Source organism: Chiloscyllium plagiosum, unplaced genomic scaffold (assembly GCF_037043375.1).
Source record: "Chiloscyllium plagiosum isolate Xiang-an unplaced genomic scaffold, Cpla_swu_hap1 HiC_scaffold_5, whole genome shotgun sequence".
NCBI classification, from domain to species: Eukaryota; Metazoa; Chordata; class Chondrichthyes; order Orectolobiformes; family Hemiscylliidae; genus Chiloscyllium; species Chiloscyllium plagiosum.
In genome coordinates, this window is record NW_028270143.1 from 48,660,628 (window position 1) to 48,679,084 (window position 18,457).

General features: G+C 41.5%; 1 protein-coding gene across 1 annotated transcript in view; it reads left to right on the forward strand.

Annotated features, from left to right (window-relative positions):
* Positions 1 to 18,246, forward strand: part of tfpi2 (tissue factor pathway inhibitor 2) — a 40,180-nt gene extending 21,934 nt beyond the window's left edge. Inside the window, exons 3-5 of the mRNA XM_043689941.2 lie at positions 2,704 to 2,883; positions 2,979 to 3,152; positions 13,637 to 18,246. Of these exons, the coding sequence (XP_043545876.2) occupies positions 2,704 to 2,883; positions 2,979 to 3,152; positions 13,637 to 13,743 (461 nt within the window). The 3' untranslated portion in view covers positions 13,744 to 18,246. The remainder of the gene's footprint in view (positions 1 to 2,703; positions 2,884 to 2,978; positions 3,153 to 13,636) is intronic.
* Positions 18,247 to 18,457: the final 211 nt, after the last annotated feature.

Here is an 18,457-nt window from a genome sequence, read left to right on the forward strand (position 1 = left end):
ACAAGCCTGACCACCCTGGCCGACCCATTGTCTCAACATGCTCCTGCCCCACTGAACTCATCTCTACCTATCTCGACACTGTCCTATCCCCCCCAGTCCAGGAATTCCCCACATATGATCGAGACACCACCCACGCCCTCCACCTCCTCCAAGACTTCCGTTTCCCCGGCCCCCAACGCCTCATCTTCACCATGGATATCCAATCCCTCTACACCTCCATCCGCCATGACCAGGGCCTCCAAGCCCTCCGTTTTTTTCCTCCTCAGACGTCCCCAACAGTACCCTTCCACCGACACTCTCTCATTCGTTTGGTCGAACTGGTCCTCACCCTTAAAAATTTCTCCTTTGAATCCTCCCACTTCCTCCAGATCAAAGGGCTAGCCATGGGCACACGTATGGGCCCCAGCTATGCCTGTCTCTTTGTTGGCTACGTAGAACAGTTGATCTTCCGTAATTAGACCAGCACCACTCCCCACCTCTTCCTCCGCTACATTGATGACTGCATTGACGCCACCTCGTGCTCCTGCAAGGAGGTTGAGCAATTCATCAACTTCACCAACATATTCCACCCTGACCTTAAATTTACCTGGACCATCTCTGACATCTCCCTCCCCTTCCTGGACCTCTCCATCTCCATTAGTGACAACCGACTTGACACTGACATTTTTTACAAACCGACCGACTCCCACAGCTACCTGGATTACACCTCTTCCCACCCTATCTCTTGCAAAAATGCCATCCCGTATTCCCAATTCCTCCGCCGTATCTGCTCCCAGGAGGACCAGTTCCACCATAGAACACACCAGATGGCCTCCTTTTTTAGAGACTGCAATTTCCCTTCCCACTTGGTTAAAGATGCCCTCCAACGCATCTCGTCCACGTCCCGCACCTCTGCCCTCAGACCCCACCCCTCCAACCGTAACAAGGACAGAACGCCCCAGGTGCTGACCTTCCACCCTACAAACCTCCGCATAAACCAAATCATCTGCCGACATTTCCGCCACCTCCAAAAAGACCCCACCACCAGGGATATATTTCCCTCCCCACCTCTTTCCGCCTTCCGCAAAGACCGTTCCCTCCGTGACTACCTGGTCAGGTCCACGCCCCCCTACGACCCACCCTCCCATCCTGGCACTTTCCCCTGCCACCGCAGGAACTGTAAAACCTGTGCCCACACCTCCTCCCTCACCTCTATCCAAGGCCCTAAAGGAGCCTTCCACATCCATCAAAGTTTTACCTCCACATCCACTAATATCATTTATTGTATCCGTTGCTCCCGATGTGGTCTCCTCTACATTGGAGAGATTGGGCACCTCCTAGCAGAGCGCTTTGGGGAACATCTCCGAGACACCCGCACCAATCAACCAGACCGCCCCGTGGCCCAATATTTCAACTCCCCCTCCCACTCTGCTGAGGACATGGAGGTCCTGGGCCTCCTTCACCGCCGCTCCCTCACCACCAGACGCCTGGAGGAAGAACGCCTCATCTTCTGCCTCGGAACACTTCAACCCCAGGGCATCAATGTGGACTTCAACAGCTTCCTCATTTCCCCTTCCCCCTCCTCATCCTAGTTTCAAACTTCCAGCTCCGCACTGTTCCCTTGACTTGTCCGGACTTGTCCGACCTGCCTAGCTCCTTTTCCACCTATCCACTCCACCCTCTCCTCCCTGACCTATTACCTTCATCTCCTCCCCCACTCACCTATTGTACTCTATGCTACTTTCTCCCCACCCCCACCCTCCTCTAGCTTACCTCTCCACGCTTCAGGCTCTCTGCCTTTATTCCTGATGAAGGGCTTTTGCCCGAAATGTCAATTTTGCTGCTCGTCGGATGCTGCCTGAATTGCTGTGCTCTTCCAGCACCACTGATCCAGAATCTGGTTTCCAGCATCTGCAGTCATTGTTTTTACCTTAGTGTCTGTGTGGAGTTTGTACATTCTCCCTGTGTCTCGTGGGTTTCCTCGGGGTGCTCTGGTTTCCTCCCACATTCCAAAAATGTGCAGGTTAGGTGAATTAGCCATGCTAAATTGCCTGTAGTGTTAGGTGTAGGGGTAAATGTAGGGGAATAGGTCTGAGTGGGTTACTCTTTGGAGGGTTGATCTGGACTGGTTGGGCCAAAGGGCCTGTTTCCACACTGTAGGGAATCTAATCTACTGCACATGTCGACTCACTAGTGTGCTATGTGACTGAAGCACAACCTCCCTGCTTTTGTGTTCAATTCCTTCACATTAAATGATAACATTCTATGGGTATTGTCCAGTTTAGGTGGGTATTATCCAGTTCGCCTTGTTTTTTACTATGCTTCACATTATTTAATTGATAAAACCAGAAACACCTCATTTAATAATTCATTAAATCTTCAATCTTCAACCCAACTTGCTGTGTTTATTTCTCCATATAAGCTTTTGGCTATTTGAACAATATATCTCCTGATGTGTTCTGTAACTAATTTTGTGCAGACATTTCATTGTAAATTGTCCCTTTTCCCTTCTCCCTAATATCTTTCATATAACTTTTGCTGGATGTTTTGAATTTGTTGGAAAAAGACAGTGGCAATCATAAATGGGTAACTTTGCTTGAACTATATTCTAAATCTACAGTTGGCAGTAATATCCTCTGTGAGTTTTTTTGTAGCTGGAGGAAACACTGAGAACATATTTGCTTTCCAATGCATCTAACTGTAGGGTTTTTTTTATAATTGCAGAGGTTTCTAAAGTATGCAGGCTGGAAGCAGATTCAGGACCATGCCGTGCTTCCTTTGTGAGATATTTCTATAACTTTACAACAGGACAATGTGAACAATTTATATTTGGTGGTTGCTTTGGAAATGATAATAATTTCAACGACATTTCATCTTGCCAGAATGAGTGCAAGCCAATATCAGGTAGCTATTTTATAATATATCTTTCTTCATTTTAAATGACAATAGATTTGTGCTGCAGTAAGTCAGATATTTTCAAAGCTATAATTTCTTTACAGTTTTACCCTCATTCTGTACCAAGCCCAATGATAAGGGATCTTGTGCAGCTGATATCCTGCGGTTTTACTTCAACGATGAGAAAGGGATCTGTGAGACATTCACTTACTCTGGCTGTGGCGGAAATGACAATAACTTTATCACTCTGAATGCTTGTCAAAAGATTTGTCAACCACGTAAGTCACCCAGCTCCCGATAATTAAGGGAAGACATGTCAATGTGTACAGAGTGGGGGAGCTCCAGACAGGAGACTTATGATCTGCTGATATTATCTATATCTCTTCACTTATTCCTCCACATTTCATGCCTCATTGACAGGTTTGTTTCTGGTTGTACAGTTAGGCTGGTAGCCCATGGCCATAGCCAAGGAGCAGAGTATAAGGAGAGAGGGAGAAAGAGAATGTGTTTGTGTTAAAGAAAAACGTGGAGATGGCAGGATCCTGGAGGGAGGTGGCAATACTAGGAGCTTGAAGCAGAGGAACATGTTTGCCTGAAGGAAGTACTTCTACTCCTTTCAGTTGACAAGGAGTGCTGGAAATGCTTACTTTTCTAAGGCTCAGAAAACCCAGCTGAGAAGTAAAAGGAAAAAATCCCATTTAAAAAAAAAAAAATCCCATGTTAAAAGTAGTTGTTGACTGAGCTGTTTTCCCCCAAGGCGGATAGGTCACCTGCTCCTTTTGCACCTTCTTCAAAACTGGAAATGCACAAAAAAAGTGTTTTCAGTGGTTTGAAATGTTTAACTCCTCATGTGATGAGAAACCCACCCATATATGATAAACATAAAGCGTAGAACAGTACAGCACAGGAACGAGCCTGATGTTGTGATGAACATGAGACCAAATTAAACTAATCCTTTCTGCCTGCCCTTGGTCCATTTATCTTCATTCCTTGCAGATTCGTGTGTTTATCTAAAAGTTCCTTAAACACTCCTATTGTATCTGCCTCCACCAGCACCCTGGCAGTGCATTCCAGGCTCCTTCCACTGTGTAAAAAAACTTGTGCCTCACATCTCCTTTGAACTTTCCCTCTCTCACCTCAAATGCAGCCCCCCCCCAGTATTGGACATTTCAACGGTGGGGGGGGGGGGGGAGAAAGATTCTGACTGTCAACCTCATCTAAGCATCTTGTAATTTTATAGACTTATATCAAGTCTCCTCTCAACCTTGCTACTTCAGTGAAAACAACCTGAGCTTTTCTAGGCTCTCCTTTTAGTTCATACCCTCTAATCCAGGCAGCATCCTGGTAAACCTGTTCTGCACCTTCTCCAAAGCCTCCACATCCTTTCCATAATGTAGTGCCCAGAAGTAATGCTATAGTGTAAGTATTTCCGAATCAAAGTCTTATAAAGTCGCAACATGACATCTTACCTTTATAATGACTGATTAATTTTACCTGTAATACACTGCAGTTTATTTTCTAATAAGTAAGCAGCTTCATATTGCATTGTTATTCTTCTAATGCATCCAGAGTTTCCTTCCTATGTTTGAGCTGGAGCCCTTTGTTTAGGCTAATGCATGGTTGTGGTATCATCTTCAATTACTTGGAGCACCCATAACGGTGAGATCACATCAGCAGTTGCCACTAATTATGGCCATCTTTTTCTGGTACAATGTATTGGGACGATGTACCTGTTACAATTCAACATGTACAAGCTGGGAGATGTACGTCTGTTTTGTTATATTATTGCGTGTGTGATGGGAGGTAAGACAAGGAATATTGGGATTGATCATGTTTGGCAGAAGCTGTTAAGATCGAAGTGATGCCGAGGATTGTGTGTGAAACAGTTTGAGAGGCTATTGGTTAATCTTTAAGGATACAAATGCAGTACATTAAATATTAATACAGGAACAAAGGGGCAAAAGGCTCTTCCTGTACTATAATACTTCTGAGATACTGGGGTTTGTTCATACACTTTGACCATTCCTTAGAATGATATTGAAACTTTTGTGACACTGCATCCCGGTCCTTGGACTGATGCCATTGACTTCCTGCTCTCTGAGGAAAGAGATCTCCTTCTCACTCCCTCTTTCTGTCCTCCTTTCTACCTCCTTTACTAAGGCTTTCAGGATGAGAATGCTGAATACACTTAAAGAATGTTATGTACTTTGCTGCACCATTTATTCTGCTCACAAACACTTCCAGCATGACTTCCACTTCAGCCAGAATGCACCTCCCCTTTAAGAGGTGGAAGCTGACTTTAAGTGAAGCTGACTACATTTAGATTGTGTTAGGCTCACACAGGCTAGAGTCCCTTGCTGACAACATGTGCAGTCATTCATCAACAAGTATAGCATTTATCTCTCTTAAATTAGCAAACAGCTTAAATACTAAACGTGCAAATTAATCACAACATCACAATCTTTATGATCTGTTTTAGGGTCAATAATGGTTGAATAACTACTCTGCCCCAGTATTACAGTAGAAAAGGAGGAGACCTTGCCGGAAGTTAATAGTGGATCGGAAACAATCAGATTAAAGTAAAACACTGGTAATGAGGAAATTAATGGAATTAAAGTGTGACAAATCCCGCAGACCTGATGGTTTCCATCCAAGGGTGTTAAAGGGAGCAGGACAGCACATTGTAGGTGCCTCAACTATAATCTTTCAGAATTTCCTAGATACAGGATTTGTCCCACTGGATTGGAAAATTGAAAATCATTCCACTTTTTAAGAAGACGAAAGATGAAAACCGGGGAATTACAGGCCACCTAGCCTAGTGTCTATGGCAGGGATATTGTTGGCATTTATAATCAAAAATGGGGTAATGAAAACTTCAAATGTATCAGTTATCAGGGAGAGCCAGCATGTATTCATGCCTGACAAATCTCACTGAAATGTTTGAAGAGGCAGTATGATAGTGGAATGGGGAGTGTCTTTGGATGTTTTATATGGACTTCCAGAAAACATTTGATGACGTTCCACATAACAGACCTTTAACTAAGGTAGAAATCCTCAAAATTGAGGCCATATTGCTGACATGGCTCAGAAATTGGTTGAGTGGCATTGAGTAGAAAATAGGGATAACGGGTAGGCGAGCACTGAGTTTAGGATGTACAAGCAGAATTATTTCAGTCTTGCATATAGTCTGTTTAAATCTTCTATGGAAATAGCCACATGGTTTTCTAAACTTATCCAACCATGACCATACCTCATATACATTTAGTAGATCATCATTTTTAAAACATTTTGTCCATGAATGTTAGCAGATCATCCAAATCTTCCTCAATGTTCAAATTTTGAGGCTCCACCTCTGAGAATACTTTACACCTCATTCAACTTTTAGCAGCAAACCTCAGGGGCAAAGTGAAATCTTGTTTATCCTTTGGTCACATCCTGAAAATTTGACCAATGATATGCCACAAGGATCTCTGTTAGGGCTTCAATTATTCACACCATTAATAACAACTTGTATAGTGGGCTAAAAAAAAATTAAAATTTGTTGATGACACAAAGCAGCATTGTAGACTGTGTACTTGCAAATATAAAATCATAAAGAGTTATTGAGGGACTAATTGAATGGGCAAGACTGTAGCAGATGGAGTTCAATGTAAGCAAGTGTGAGGTCATCCAATTTAGACTGATAAAGATAGGTCAGGGTACTTTCTAGATGGTGTGAAGTTAAATACAGAGGATGCTCAAAGAGATTTGGGGGATCTGGTGCATAGATCTTTGAAATATCAAAAACAGATTCAGAAAATAATCAAGAAAGCTTATCGAATGCTGGCCTTTAAATCAACAACACCCTGGTTAAACCTCAGTTGGACTCCAGTGAGCAGATCTGGAAACCACACTTTAGGAAGAATAAATTGGCCTTGGAAGGAGTGCAGTGTAGTCTTACAAAAATGATACTTGGACTTCAGGGGTTAAGTCATGATGAGAAAATAGACAATTTAGGCCTGTTTTCCCTCAAAATTTAGAAGGTTAAGTGGTACTCTGATCAGAATTTTCAAGCTATTTACAGGAAAAGACAGGGTAGATTAAAGATAAACCATTTCTACTGTTTGGAGATTCTAGAAGAAGGGGGCATAGTCTGAGAATTGGGGCCAGATCATTCAGGAGAGGATGTTAGGAAGCATTTTTATACACAAAGGGTAGTGTAGTGATTGTAATGAGGTTAGTCAGGTAGACCCCAGAAAATAAGTTCCCTCATTGGATCTGCTAATCAGGTCCAATGAGGGAGCCCTGGCTGACAGATAAGAACAGGAATGTCAGACATCCAGTTCAAACTAAGAACTGGCTCTGCAGAAACTGGATCTGCATAAAGGACTCTCCATGTATAAACAAAGAGAGACTTGGTGATGGGATACTGGCCTCTGTGGAGTTATTTCAGTTAGTATATGTCTGGAACCCTCTTCCATAAATGGCAGTGGATGTTGGATTAGTTGTTAAATTTATCTCTCTCCATTTTTAAATTTTGTTAAGTAAAGGTATTAAAGAATGTAGATGAAAGGCAGATATATGGAGTTAGGCCACAGATCAGCCATGATCTCATTGAATGAAAGAACAGGCTCAAGAGACTGAATAGCCCTCTCCTGTTCTATATTCCTATGTCAATCAAATGGTTAGTGTTAAAAAACCAATTATTTTTCCCAAGTTCTTTTACATATATTTTGGTGAGCAGATGAAACCAGCTAAATATTGCAATAAAAAAGTTCCATGTGCAGTCCCACCTCAAAGTATCCATATCAAACCCATGATTACACTGGAGAGAGTGTCGAGGAGATTCACTATGATGTTCACTGGGATAGAAAATCTCCGTTATGAGGAGAGATTGGATAGGCTGGGTTTGTTTTTCTTGGTGTGAATAAAGTGGAGGGGGGAATCTGATTGCACTATAAAAAATCATGAGAGGCACAGATAGGGTAGATCATGAGAATCTTTTCCCTATGGCAGATGTGTCTAAGATTGGACTGCATAAGCTTAAAGTGAGGAATAAGTGGTTAGAGGAGATCTGAGGAAAGATTTTTTCACCCAGAGGCTGGTAGAAATATAGAATGTATTACCTGAGAGGGTGGGTAAAATGCAAGTACTCTTCCAGCATTTAAGAAGTATCTGAATGAACACTTACAATGGGATGGCATTGTAGGCTACGGACCGGGTACAGGAAAATGGGATTAGTGTAGTTTGGTAATTGTTGATTAGCATAGGCGTAGTGGGCTAAAGGGACAACTTCAATGCTGTATGGCGCTATGATGATTAAGATTTTTAGATGATATTTAACTGCTTTATAACTGATATTAGGTGCTTTTTAACATTTCAGTGAGACATTATACATCCACAACCAGCTCATGCACATATAAATTAGAATAAGCATCAATACATACAGGTAAAACAGTAGAAATAGTCAACTAAAAGGATTGGGGGTAGTAATGGTGGGTCGGGGGAATGAAGTTGGCACGGATTGATTGTCAAAGCTTAAGTATCTAACCTAAACATGTTTTGGATGCTTAATTTACCATTTCAAAATGGTAACCTAGTCTATGAGAATATTTGGATAATAATAATGACACTTGTTTCATTTGTTCTGGACCAAGGTAAGAAGTGGTTGCCAAATGCAATCAACTCCAGCTTTCTTCGGAGGCTTCCTATAAGAAGTGGGCCCAGGGAAGCTGGTTTGAGAGGAAGGATTCCCTAGCACTGTAATTGACAGTGACCTCAGCTAGATCTGACTCATGTCCCTCACTTTGGTCCTCACCCGCTCTCTTCCCTCCTGCAACAGCACTAAGGTCCCCCTTCTCCTCACCTACTATTCCCAACAACACTCACATCCAGAGGATCATTACCCTGCGTTTCCACCATCTCCAGCAGGATGCCAACAGCAGTCACACATTCCACTCTTCTCCCTTTCCAGCCTTACACAGGGACCATTCCCTCCAGTCAACTCCTCCTTCACTCCCAACACCTCCCCCATGGCACCTTCCCCTGTAACCACAGATGGTATAGCACCTGTCCATTTACTTCCTCCATTCTCACTATCCAAGGCCCCAAATCCATCTTCCAGGTGAAGCAGTGCTTTACCTGCACTTCACTCAATCTAGTCGACTGCATTTGCTGCTCACAATGTGGTCTCATCCACATTGGGGAAACGAAGTGCAGACTGGGTGACTGCTTGACAGAACACCTATGCTCTGTCTGGAATAAAGACCCTGAGCTTCCTGTTGCTTGCCACTTCAACTCACCGCTGTGTTCTCTGGTCAACAAATCTATGCAGGCTTGCTGCAGTGCTCCAGTGAAGCTCAGTGCAAGCTGAAAGAACAGTTCTTTATTTTCCACTTGGGAACTCTGCTGCCTACTGGACCTGATATTGAATTCAACAACTTTAGGGCTTGAGCACCTTTCTCCATGCTTTCGCCCAGCACCTTCCCTCCATGACACGAGGCTTTGGCATCACATGGGTTGCTACCATGCACTACCCATTGTCAGTCACTAATAGTCCCCTTTAGCAGCTATTCATCCCCCAAACTGATCTTTAACCACTCCCTTGTCTATCCAATTGTGTTTCTCTCTCTTCTGAGCTCTACATCTCACCCATCATTTACTCTTTCCCCAACCCATCTTCTGCACAAAAACCATTATTTTCTGAGCTACTATCAGTTCTGAAGAAGAGTTACCAGACCCAAAATGTTATCTCTGATTTCTCTGCACAATGCTCCCAGATCTGCTGAGATTTTCCAGTTTTCTTTCAGATTTCCAGCATCCCCACAGTTCTTTCAGTTTATGCTCTGATGACCTGGCTGTGTGAAAGAAACTTGAGATGATTTGTTCAATTTGGCCATAGAGAGACCCACTTATTATATCACAACAAGTCTTTTTCAAGAGTAAATAATTCGTAGTATCAAAAGCATTGTGCGGAGATATTGTATCCAAGTTATCCCAGGGACACATGGGTATTCAACACCAGCCAACAGGTATTTGAGTCAGTGTACTGGTCAGTGATGAATCTGGATATTTGAAGACTTGTAAGTTCATGTCAGGCATGTCAAATGAAGCAATGGAGAGAGCATCCACGCCTCCACAACGTCCTAGCCATCCCTTGGATTTTAGTAGCAACCGATCTCTTCAGTGTACAGAAAGACTATATCCATGTAATGGATTATTTCTCCAAATTTCCTTTCCACAACAACTTAGCAACATAGCAAACATAACTCTTGCTGACATGATGAAAAGTATTTTCAGGTTATTCTGTATCCCATATTGGGCAGTGTCTGACAACAGGCCATTATTAACCTGCAAATCGTTTCAAGGTGTGTGATAAGAGGAAGTGACCCATTGTCACCCCAGCAGAACGTGTTGTGTGTACATAAAATCAATGGTTATTAAGTTTTAAGCAACAAAGGAGACTTGGGGTTTGCATTGCTTCATTTTTGTGCAACACCAATGGAGAAGGGATTACCATTTCCAGCACAAATTATACTCAAAATGCCAGCAAGCTGAACAGAGCACTGAAGTATCTATTGTTGTAGAGGAAATGTTAGTGTGTGATGTAGCCAAAAGCTCATGGAAGGATCCCCGTAGAGTCTTCTCTTGGAGGAATAGCTGGAAAACAAAGGGAACTTAATGTAAACTCTGGAGGACAGTGAATAAGCCTTTAGAATTTTGTAAGATAAGGGAGCTCTTGGGCAGTGTGTAGGGGGCGTGGGCAAGGTTAGAGCAAAGATTAGAACAAAATTTCTGGTATAAACCCTTACAATTTACAGATTGCACCCCTCCCCCCCACTTTATTGAATTTCTATTTCTATATCCAATAAATTAAGCTTTTGTGACAGGTATTAAATCTTGTGACATAGTTCTGAGACTTAATTGGTGTTTGGATTTCTTCTTTAAACATTAATGATCACAACAAATTTTGTGTCAGGGCTTGAGCACCCTGGAAAAGATTTGCGATGGTATCATGGAGCTATTACCCCGGGCATAAAAAAACAAAGTTTGGGAGGAGTTGATTAGATTTAAAAAAAACAAAGCACATGTAGCTACTCATCTTTTCAATGACGTAACAGTAAGATGAGAGCCCGGTGTATCTCGTATTACCATGTTTACTTGCATTTAATAATAATTTGCAGTTAACCAAGATGATCTTGTTTTATGACAATAGACAATAGGTGCAGGAGTAGGCCATTTGGCCCTTCCAGCCAGTACCACCATTCATTATGATCATGGCTGATCATCCTCAATCAGTATCCTGTTCCTGCCTTATCCCCATAACCCTTGATTCCACTATCCTTAAGAGCTCTATCCAACTCTTTCTTGAAAGTACCAGAGACTTGGCCTCCACAGCCTTCTGGAGCAGTGCATTCCATACACCCACCACTCTCTGGGTAAAGAGGTTTCTCCTCAACTCTGTTCTAAATGGCCTACCCTTTGTTTTTAAGCTGTGTCCTCTGGTTCGGGACTCCCCCATCAGCAGAAACATGCTTCCTGCCTCCAGAGTGTCAAATCCTTTAATAATCTTTATACGTCTCAATCCGATCCCCTCCCGTCCTTCTAAATAATTATATACAAGCCCAATCGCTCCAATCTTTCAACGTATGATAGTCCTGACATTCTGGGAATTGACCTCGTGAACCTATGCTGCACTCCCTCAACAGCCAGAATGTCCTTCCTCAAATCTGGAGACCAAAACTTCACACAATACTCCAGGTGCAGTCTCACCAGGTCCCTGTACAGCTGCAGAAGGACGTCTTTGCTCCTATTCTCAATTCCTCTTGTTATGAATGCCAGCATGTCATTAGCTTTCTTCACTGCCTGCTGAACCTGCATGCTTGCTTTCATTGATGTACAAGAACACCTAGATCTCATTGTACTTCCCCTTTACCTAACTTTACTCCATTTAGATAGTAATACGCCTTCCTGTACTTGCCACCAAAGTGGATAACCACACATTTATCCACATTAAGTTGCATCTGCCATGCATCCATCCTCTCACCTAGCCTATCCAAGTCACCCTGTATTCTCATAACATCCTCCTCACATTTCATCCTGCCACCCCACTTTGTGTCATCAGCAAATTCACTAATATTACTTTTAATACCTTCATCTATATCATTAATGTATATTGTAAACAGCTGCGGTCCCAGCACTGAACCTTGTGGTACTCCACTGGTCACTGCCTGCCATTCCTAAAGGGACCTGTTTATCACTACTCTTTGCTTCCTGTTAGCCTGCCAATTTTCAATCTAAGTCAGTATTTTGCCCCCAATACCATGTGCCCTAATTTTGCTCACTAATCTCCTATGTGGGATTTTATCAAAGGCTTTCTGAAAGTCCATTTACAATACATCTACTGGCTCTCCCTTGTCCATCTTCATAGTTACATACGATTTCCCTTCGTAAATCCATGCTGACTCTGACCTATCCTGTTACTGCTATCCAATTGACTCCAGCATCTTTCCCACCACTATTGTCAGGCTAACCAGTCTATAATTCCCTGTTTTCTCTCTCCCTCCCTTCTTGAAAAGTGGGAAAACATTAGCCACCCTCCAATCCACAGGAACTGATCCTGAATCTATAGAACATTGGAAAATGATCACCAAAGTGTCCACGATATCTAGAGCCAACTCCTTCAGTACCCTGGGATGCAGATCGGGGACATATCAGCTTTCAGACCTATCAGTCTATCCAACACCATTTCCTGCCTAATATAAATTCCCTTCAGTTCATCCATTACTCGAGGTCCTTTAGCCACTATTACATCTGGAAGATTGCTTGTGTCTTACCCAGTGAAGACAGATCCAAAGTACCTATTCAACTCTTCTGCCATTTCCTTGCTCCCCATAATAAATTCACCCATTTCTGTCTTCAATTTTAGCCTTAACCATTTTGTTCTTTTCACACATCTAAAAAAGCTTTTACTATCCTTCTTTATATTTTTGGCCAGTTTGCCTTTGTATCTCATTTTTCTTCTCCGCATTTGCCTTTTTAGTTATCCTCTGTTGCTCTTTAAAAGTTTCCCAGTTCTCCACCTTCCTGCTTATCTTTGCTATGTTGTACTTCCTCTCTTTTATCTTTATACAGTCCTGAACTTCCCTCGCCAGCCATGGCCACCCCTGCATCCCCTTAGGATCTTTCTTCCTCTTTGGAATGAGCTGATCGTGCACCTTCTGCATTATACCCAGAAATACCTGCCATTGTTGTTCCACTGCCATCCCTGCGAGGGTATTGAACCACTGAACGTTGGCCAGCTCCTCCCTCATCACTCCATAGTTCTCTTTGTTCAACTGAAATGCTGACACTTCTGATTCTCCCTTCTCCCTCTCAAATTGCAGATTAAAACTGATCATATTATGGTCATTATCTCCTAATGGCTCCTTTACTTCGAGGTCCCTGATGAAATCTGGTTTATTGCACAATTGCCTTCTCCCTGATGGACTCCAGTACATGCTGTTCTAAGGATGCATCTCGGAAACACTCCATATACTCCCTTTCTTGGGGTCCAGTGCCATTCTGATTCTCCCAGTCTACCTGCATGTTGAAATCCCCTGTAATAGTACCTTTGTGACAGGCCAATTCCAACTCCTTATTCAACCCAGAGTTTTAAAACTGTTAGCCCATGTTACACAAAATACTCTTGGTGGTTGTTGTTGTAAGATTGTTGGATATGCAGGTTGCATAGAACATCAAAAATATATTGATTTTCCTTGATATTTTGTTTCCTTTTTAACAGGTGACAGGAAACCAGTGAAAAGCAAAGTTCCTGTGAAACCAGTTTATAAGACAATTACATTAAAAAGCAGAAAGCAGTTTTTAAGAAACCAAAAGAGGAAAATTTAAATGTTGACCACTCCTAGCAAGGAGGTCCAAGTCAAATGTTCTTACATTTTCCATCTTGGATTAAAATCTGGACTGTAATCAACATTTTCTTCATATCTTTGAAGATGAAAAGAGGATTTACAACCATTATCTAATCTCCCACAGTAGTCTGAGAGTACAGAGCTTTTTTTTTTCAGATTATGCTTTTGCTGCATTTATTATGGTGTCACTAATTTTGCTGAAGAGAATATTTTAATGACAATGGGAAACTAAAGAAAGGAAGGATTTAATGGATCAACTGATCATTTGTCATTCCACTCGTTTTTATACTGTTCTAGTGGAATCTGTTTCTTTTAGATATCATACAATTGAAATGGATTAATTTCAAGCATAGAATGCAGTAAAAAAGATTTTACTTCAAGATCTGTGCACTCTTCTTAAATGCTTGTTTAGTTGGAAAATGTATTCCTTGTGGTCAATTTCTTCTTGTCATCTTTTCTATGACTTATTTCCATTCCTGTACAATTATTAAGTCCTCTCATAATTATCACTTAAAATTCAAAAGCACCAGCAATTTCAACTGGTTCACTACATTTAAATGGGTGCTAACCTCTACATTAGGTTCTTTGTGACTAACAGTGAGAGGACTAGAACGTAGAGTTTAATTCCATTTCTGAGCACAGATTTACAAAGGAACCTTGAGCTCTCTTTCAAAAGAAATAGAGCTCAGAGAAGTTAAATTACATTGTTGCTTTAACTAGTTAGAATCACATTAAATCCTATAATTGATTAAAGCATACTAAATAATTTTTATGGCTTTTTTTTAGCAATTATATACATATTAAATATGAAGTACTAGAATTTATTCTTAAGAAGTGGAGAAATTTGATAATATCCAAAAACGCTATCTTATTGGAATAAATTCTGCATTGCCACTTCCTGTTATAAGTGCACAGTAGAAATGGGAATATTTATGTACTGAAGCCTTTTAAAAAATTAAAAAGAATGAATAACAAACTTGTGAACTTATTTCTTTGTATAGATTACAGGGTAACAGTTCTGAACTGCTTATGCATTAAATTTGTAGCCTTGCAGTAGGCTTCTGGAGAAGTGTTTCCAGTGATTTCAAATCTAATCCAATAAAGATGCAATTTGAAAATGATGGGGAGGTGCCCCCTAGTTCAATGTCCACTCCACTGCCATTAAAAGTGTTGTGGATGGATGAACTTGCACACCTCTTCAGACACCCAGATTTGTCAGCAATTCTAATAGTCCGGACAGCACTGGAGTTCTATAGTGGGTCTGGCCAGGACAACAAGTATATGCAAGGATTGTGGGATAGGTTTGACTTGGCTTTATCTTTCCCCTCTCTCTGACGTACCAGTGTGGTGGGATTTAAAGAATGTGGAGGAGCTGGGGAAGAAACATACAAACATATAAACGAGTACAGGCTATCTAGTCCTTTGTGTCTGCTTTGCCATTTAATGAGTTCATAGTTGATCTCATTGTAATTCAAATCCATATTCCTGCTGACACCTGACACCTGCAAGCAACAATTTGATTTCAGATAGTCAACATGGTTTCGTCAAGGGCAGGTCATGTCTCACAAACCTCATTGAGTTTTTTGAGAAGGTGACCAAGCATGTAAATGAGGGTAGGGCAGTTGATGTGGTGCATGTGGACTTCAGTAAAGCCTTTGATAAGGTTCCACATGGTAGGCTGTTGGAGAAAATGCAGAGGCATGGAATTGAGGGTGATTTAGCAGTTTGGATTAGAAACTGGCTTTCTGAAAGAAGGCAGCGAGTGGTGGTTGATGGCAAATATTCAGCCTGGAGTCCGGCTACTAGTGGTGTGCCACAAGGATCTGTTTTGGGACCACTGCTGTTTGTCATTTTTATAAATGACTAAGCGCAGACATAGGTGGATGGATTAGTAAATTTGTAGATGACACTAAAGTCGGTGGAGTAGTGGACAGTTTGGAAGAATGTTACAGGTTGCAGGGGAACTTGGATAAACTGCAGAATTGGGCTGAGAGGTGTCAAATGGAGTTCAATGCAGCTAAATGTCAGGTGATGCACTTTGGGAAGAATAACAGGAAGGCAGAGCACTGGGTCAATGGAAAGATTCTTGGTAGTGTGGATATGCAGAGAGATCTTGGTGTCCATGTATATAGATCCCTGAAAGTTGCCACCCAGGTGGATAGTGCTGTTAAGGCATACGGTGTGTTAGGTTACATTCTTACAGGGATTGAGTTCCAGAGCTGCAATATCATGCTGCAACTATACAAAACGCTGGTGCGGTCACACTTGGAATATTGTGTGCCGTTCTGGTCCCCATATTTCGGGAAGAATGTGGAAGCATTAGAAAAGGTGCAGAGAAGATTTACCAGGATGTTGCCTGGTCTGGAGGGAAGGTCTTATGAGGAAAGGCTGAGAGACTTCGGTCTGTTCTCATTGGAAAGAAGAAGGCTAAGAGGGAAATTGATAGAGATATACAAGATGATCAGAGGATTAGATAGGGTAGACAGTGAAAGTCTTTTTCCTAGGATGATGATGTCTGCTTGTATGAGGGGTCATAACTACAAATTGAGGTGTGATAGATTTAAGACGTCAGAGGCAGGTTCTTTACACAGTGAGTGGTAAGGGCATGGAATGCCCTATCCACTAATGTCGTCAACTCAGCCACATTAGGGAGATTTAAACAACCCTTAGATAAGCATATGGATGATTTGGGGGTAGTGTAGGTGGACGAGCTGAGAATAGTTCACAGGTCAGCGCAACATTGAGGGCCGAATGGCCTGTTCTGCGCTTTATTGTTCTATGTTCTATCATTTCACCCTCTTGTTTCACCAGAAAACATCCATGTCTGCCTTAAAAACATTCAAAGACTGCCTTATCAGGAAGGGAATTCCAAAATGTTAGACCTATGCAAGAAAATAACTTCACTTCTGCTCCGTTTTAACATGTAACCATATTAACCAGTGACCCTTTAGATCTTGAATTTCCCATTTAATAGAAACAACCTCTCCATACCTATCCTGCCAAGATTATATGCACCAATTAAGTTATTTTTTACTCCTTTAAACTCCAGCAGATGCAAGCCTAGCCAACCTTTTCTCATGTGACAACCTGCCTATTCCAGGTATTAGTTTGGTGAACCTTCAATGAACAGCTTCGAATACATTTACTTCTGGTCAACCTGTTCAGACCTGTTGTGACACACCTCTGGAGCAGATGGGACTTCAACCCTAGCCAGTTATATACTTTCTTAAGGTGACCAATATTCTACACAGTGTTCCAGAAGTGGTCTTAGCAATGCATTGATTAACCAAAGCTTAACTTTTTAAATTTCTAAATAATTCCCCTCAGGATAAACAATAGCATTCTATTAGTATTCCTAATTGTTTGCTGTGCTTACATATGACCCTTTTGTGATTCAGGCAGTTAGACATCCAGATCATTCTGAATCTCGGAGCTCTGCAATCCCATACCCTTTACATAATATCCTTTTCTTAAAATTCTACCTATAAAATGGACAATTTCATACTTCCCTACATTATACACCATTTTGTCACATTCTGCCCACTCACTTAACCTATCTATATCACTTTGTAGCCTCCATGCATCTTTTCACAGCTTATCTTCCTATTTATTTTTGAGTTGTCAGCACATTTGGCAAACATATCATCAGTTCCTTCATCCAAGCCCTTTATACAAATCGTAAACAGTTGAGTTCCCAGCACTTGAGCCCAGTGACACACCATTCATTACATCCTGCCAATCTGGAAAAGACTAATTTATATTTACTCCCTGCTTCCTGTTAGCCAGCCAATCGTTTATCCATGTCAATGTGTTACTCCTACACCATGAGATTTTAGTTTCTACATTAACCTATGGTGTGGCACTTCATCACATGCCTTTTAAAATTTGGAGACCATGTATCCAGTGGGTTCCTTTTATTCACAACATATACTTTCTTAAGATGGCCAATATTCTACACAGTGTTCAGAAGCGTTCTTATTAGGTCATTGATTAGCCAAAGCATAAACTCAATGAACTCCATTTCAACAACTTCACCAAGACCTCAAATTCACTTGGGCCATCGCCTTCATCTCCCTCCCCTTCCTGGACCTCTCCACCTCCATCTCTGGTGACTCACCACTCTCTGGATGAAGGAATTTTTTACTCATCTCAGTCCGAAATGGTTTACCCTATATCCTTAGACTGTGCCCCTGGTCCTGGACTCCCCTACCATGAGAGACATCGTACCTATATTTACCCTGTCTAATCTTACATAGAAAATTAATAGAATTACCTTTATGATCTTTACAGTAATTACATGTATATTAAATATATTAAAATATATGAAATACTCACTTTATTCTTAGAATAAGGGAAATCTGATAGCTTTCAAAGATCCTGTTGGAATAAATTCTGTATTGCCATTTCCTGATATGAAATCTCACTTATAAAGAGGTAGTATTTATGTACTGAAACTTAAATAAATAAAATGAATAACAAATGATGTAACGTGTGAATGCATTTATTTCTCCAGATGACATGGTACATAATGAGGTATGTGGTAAAGATGTATATAAGAAAGCCTATTACATTCTACATGACTCCCCGAAATGAACGCTTCACTGGTTAATGGTAAAATCAGCCCCAAACTGAGTGAAGGTGGATTTTCTAATATTTTGGGCTGCGCCAATTTCAGAGTTTCAGTTTCATGGAGT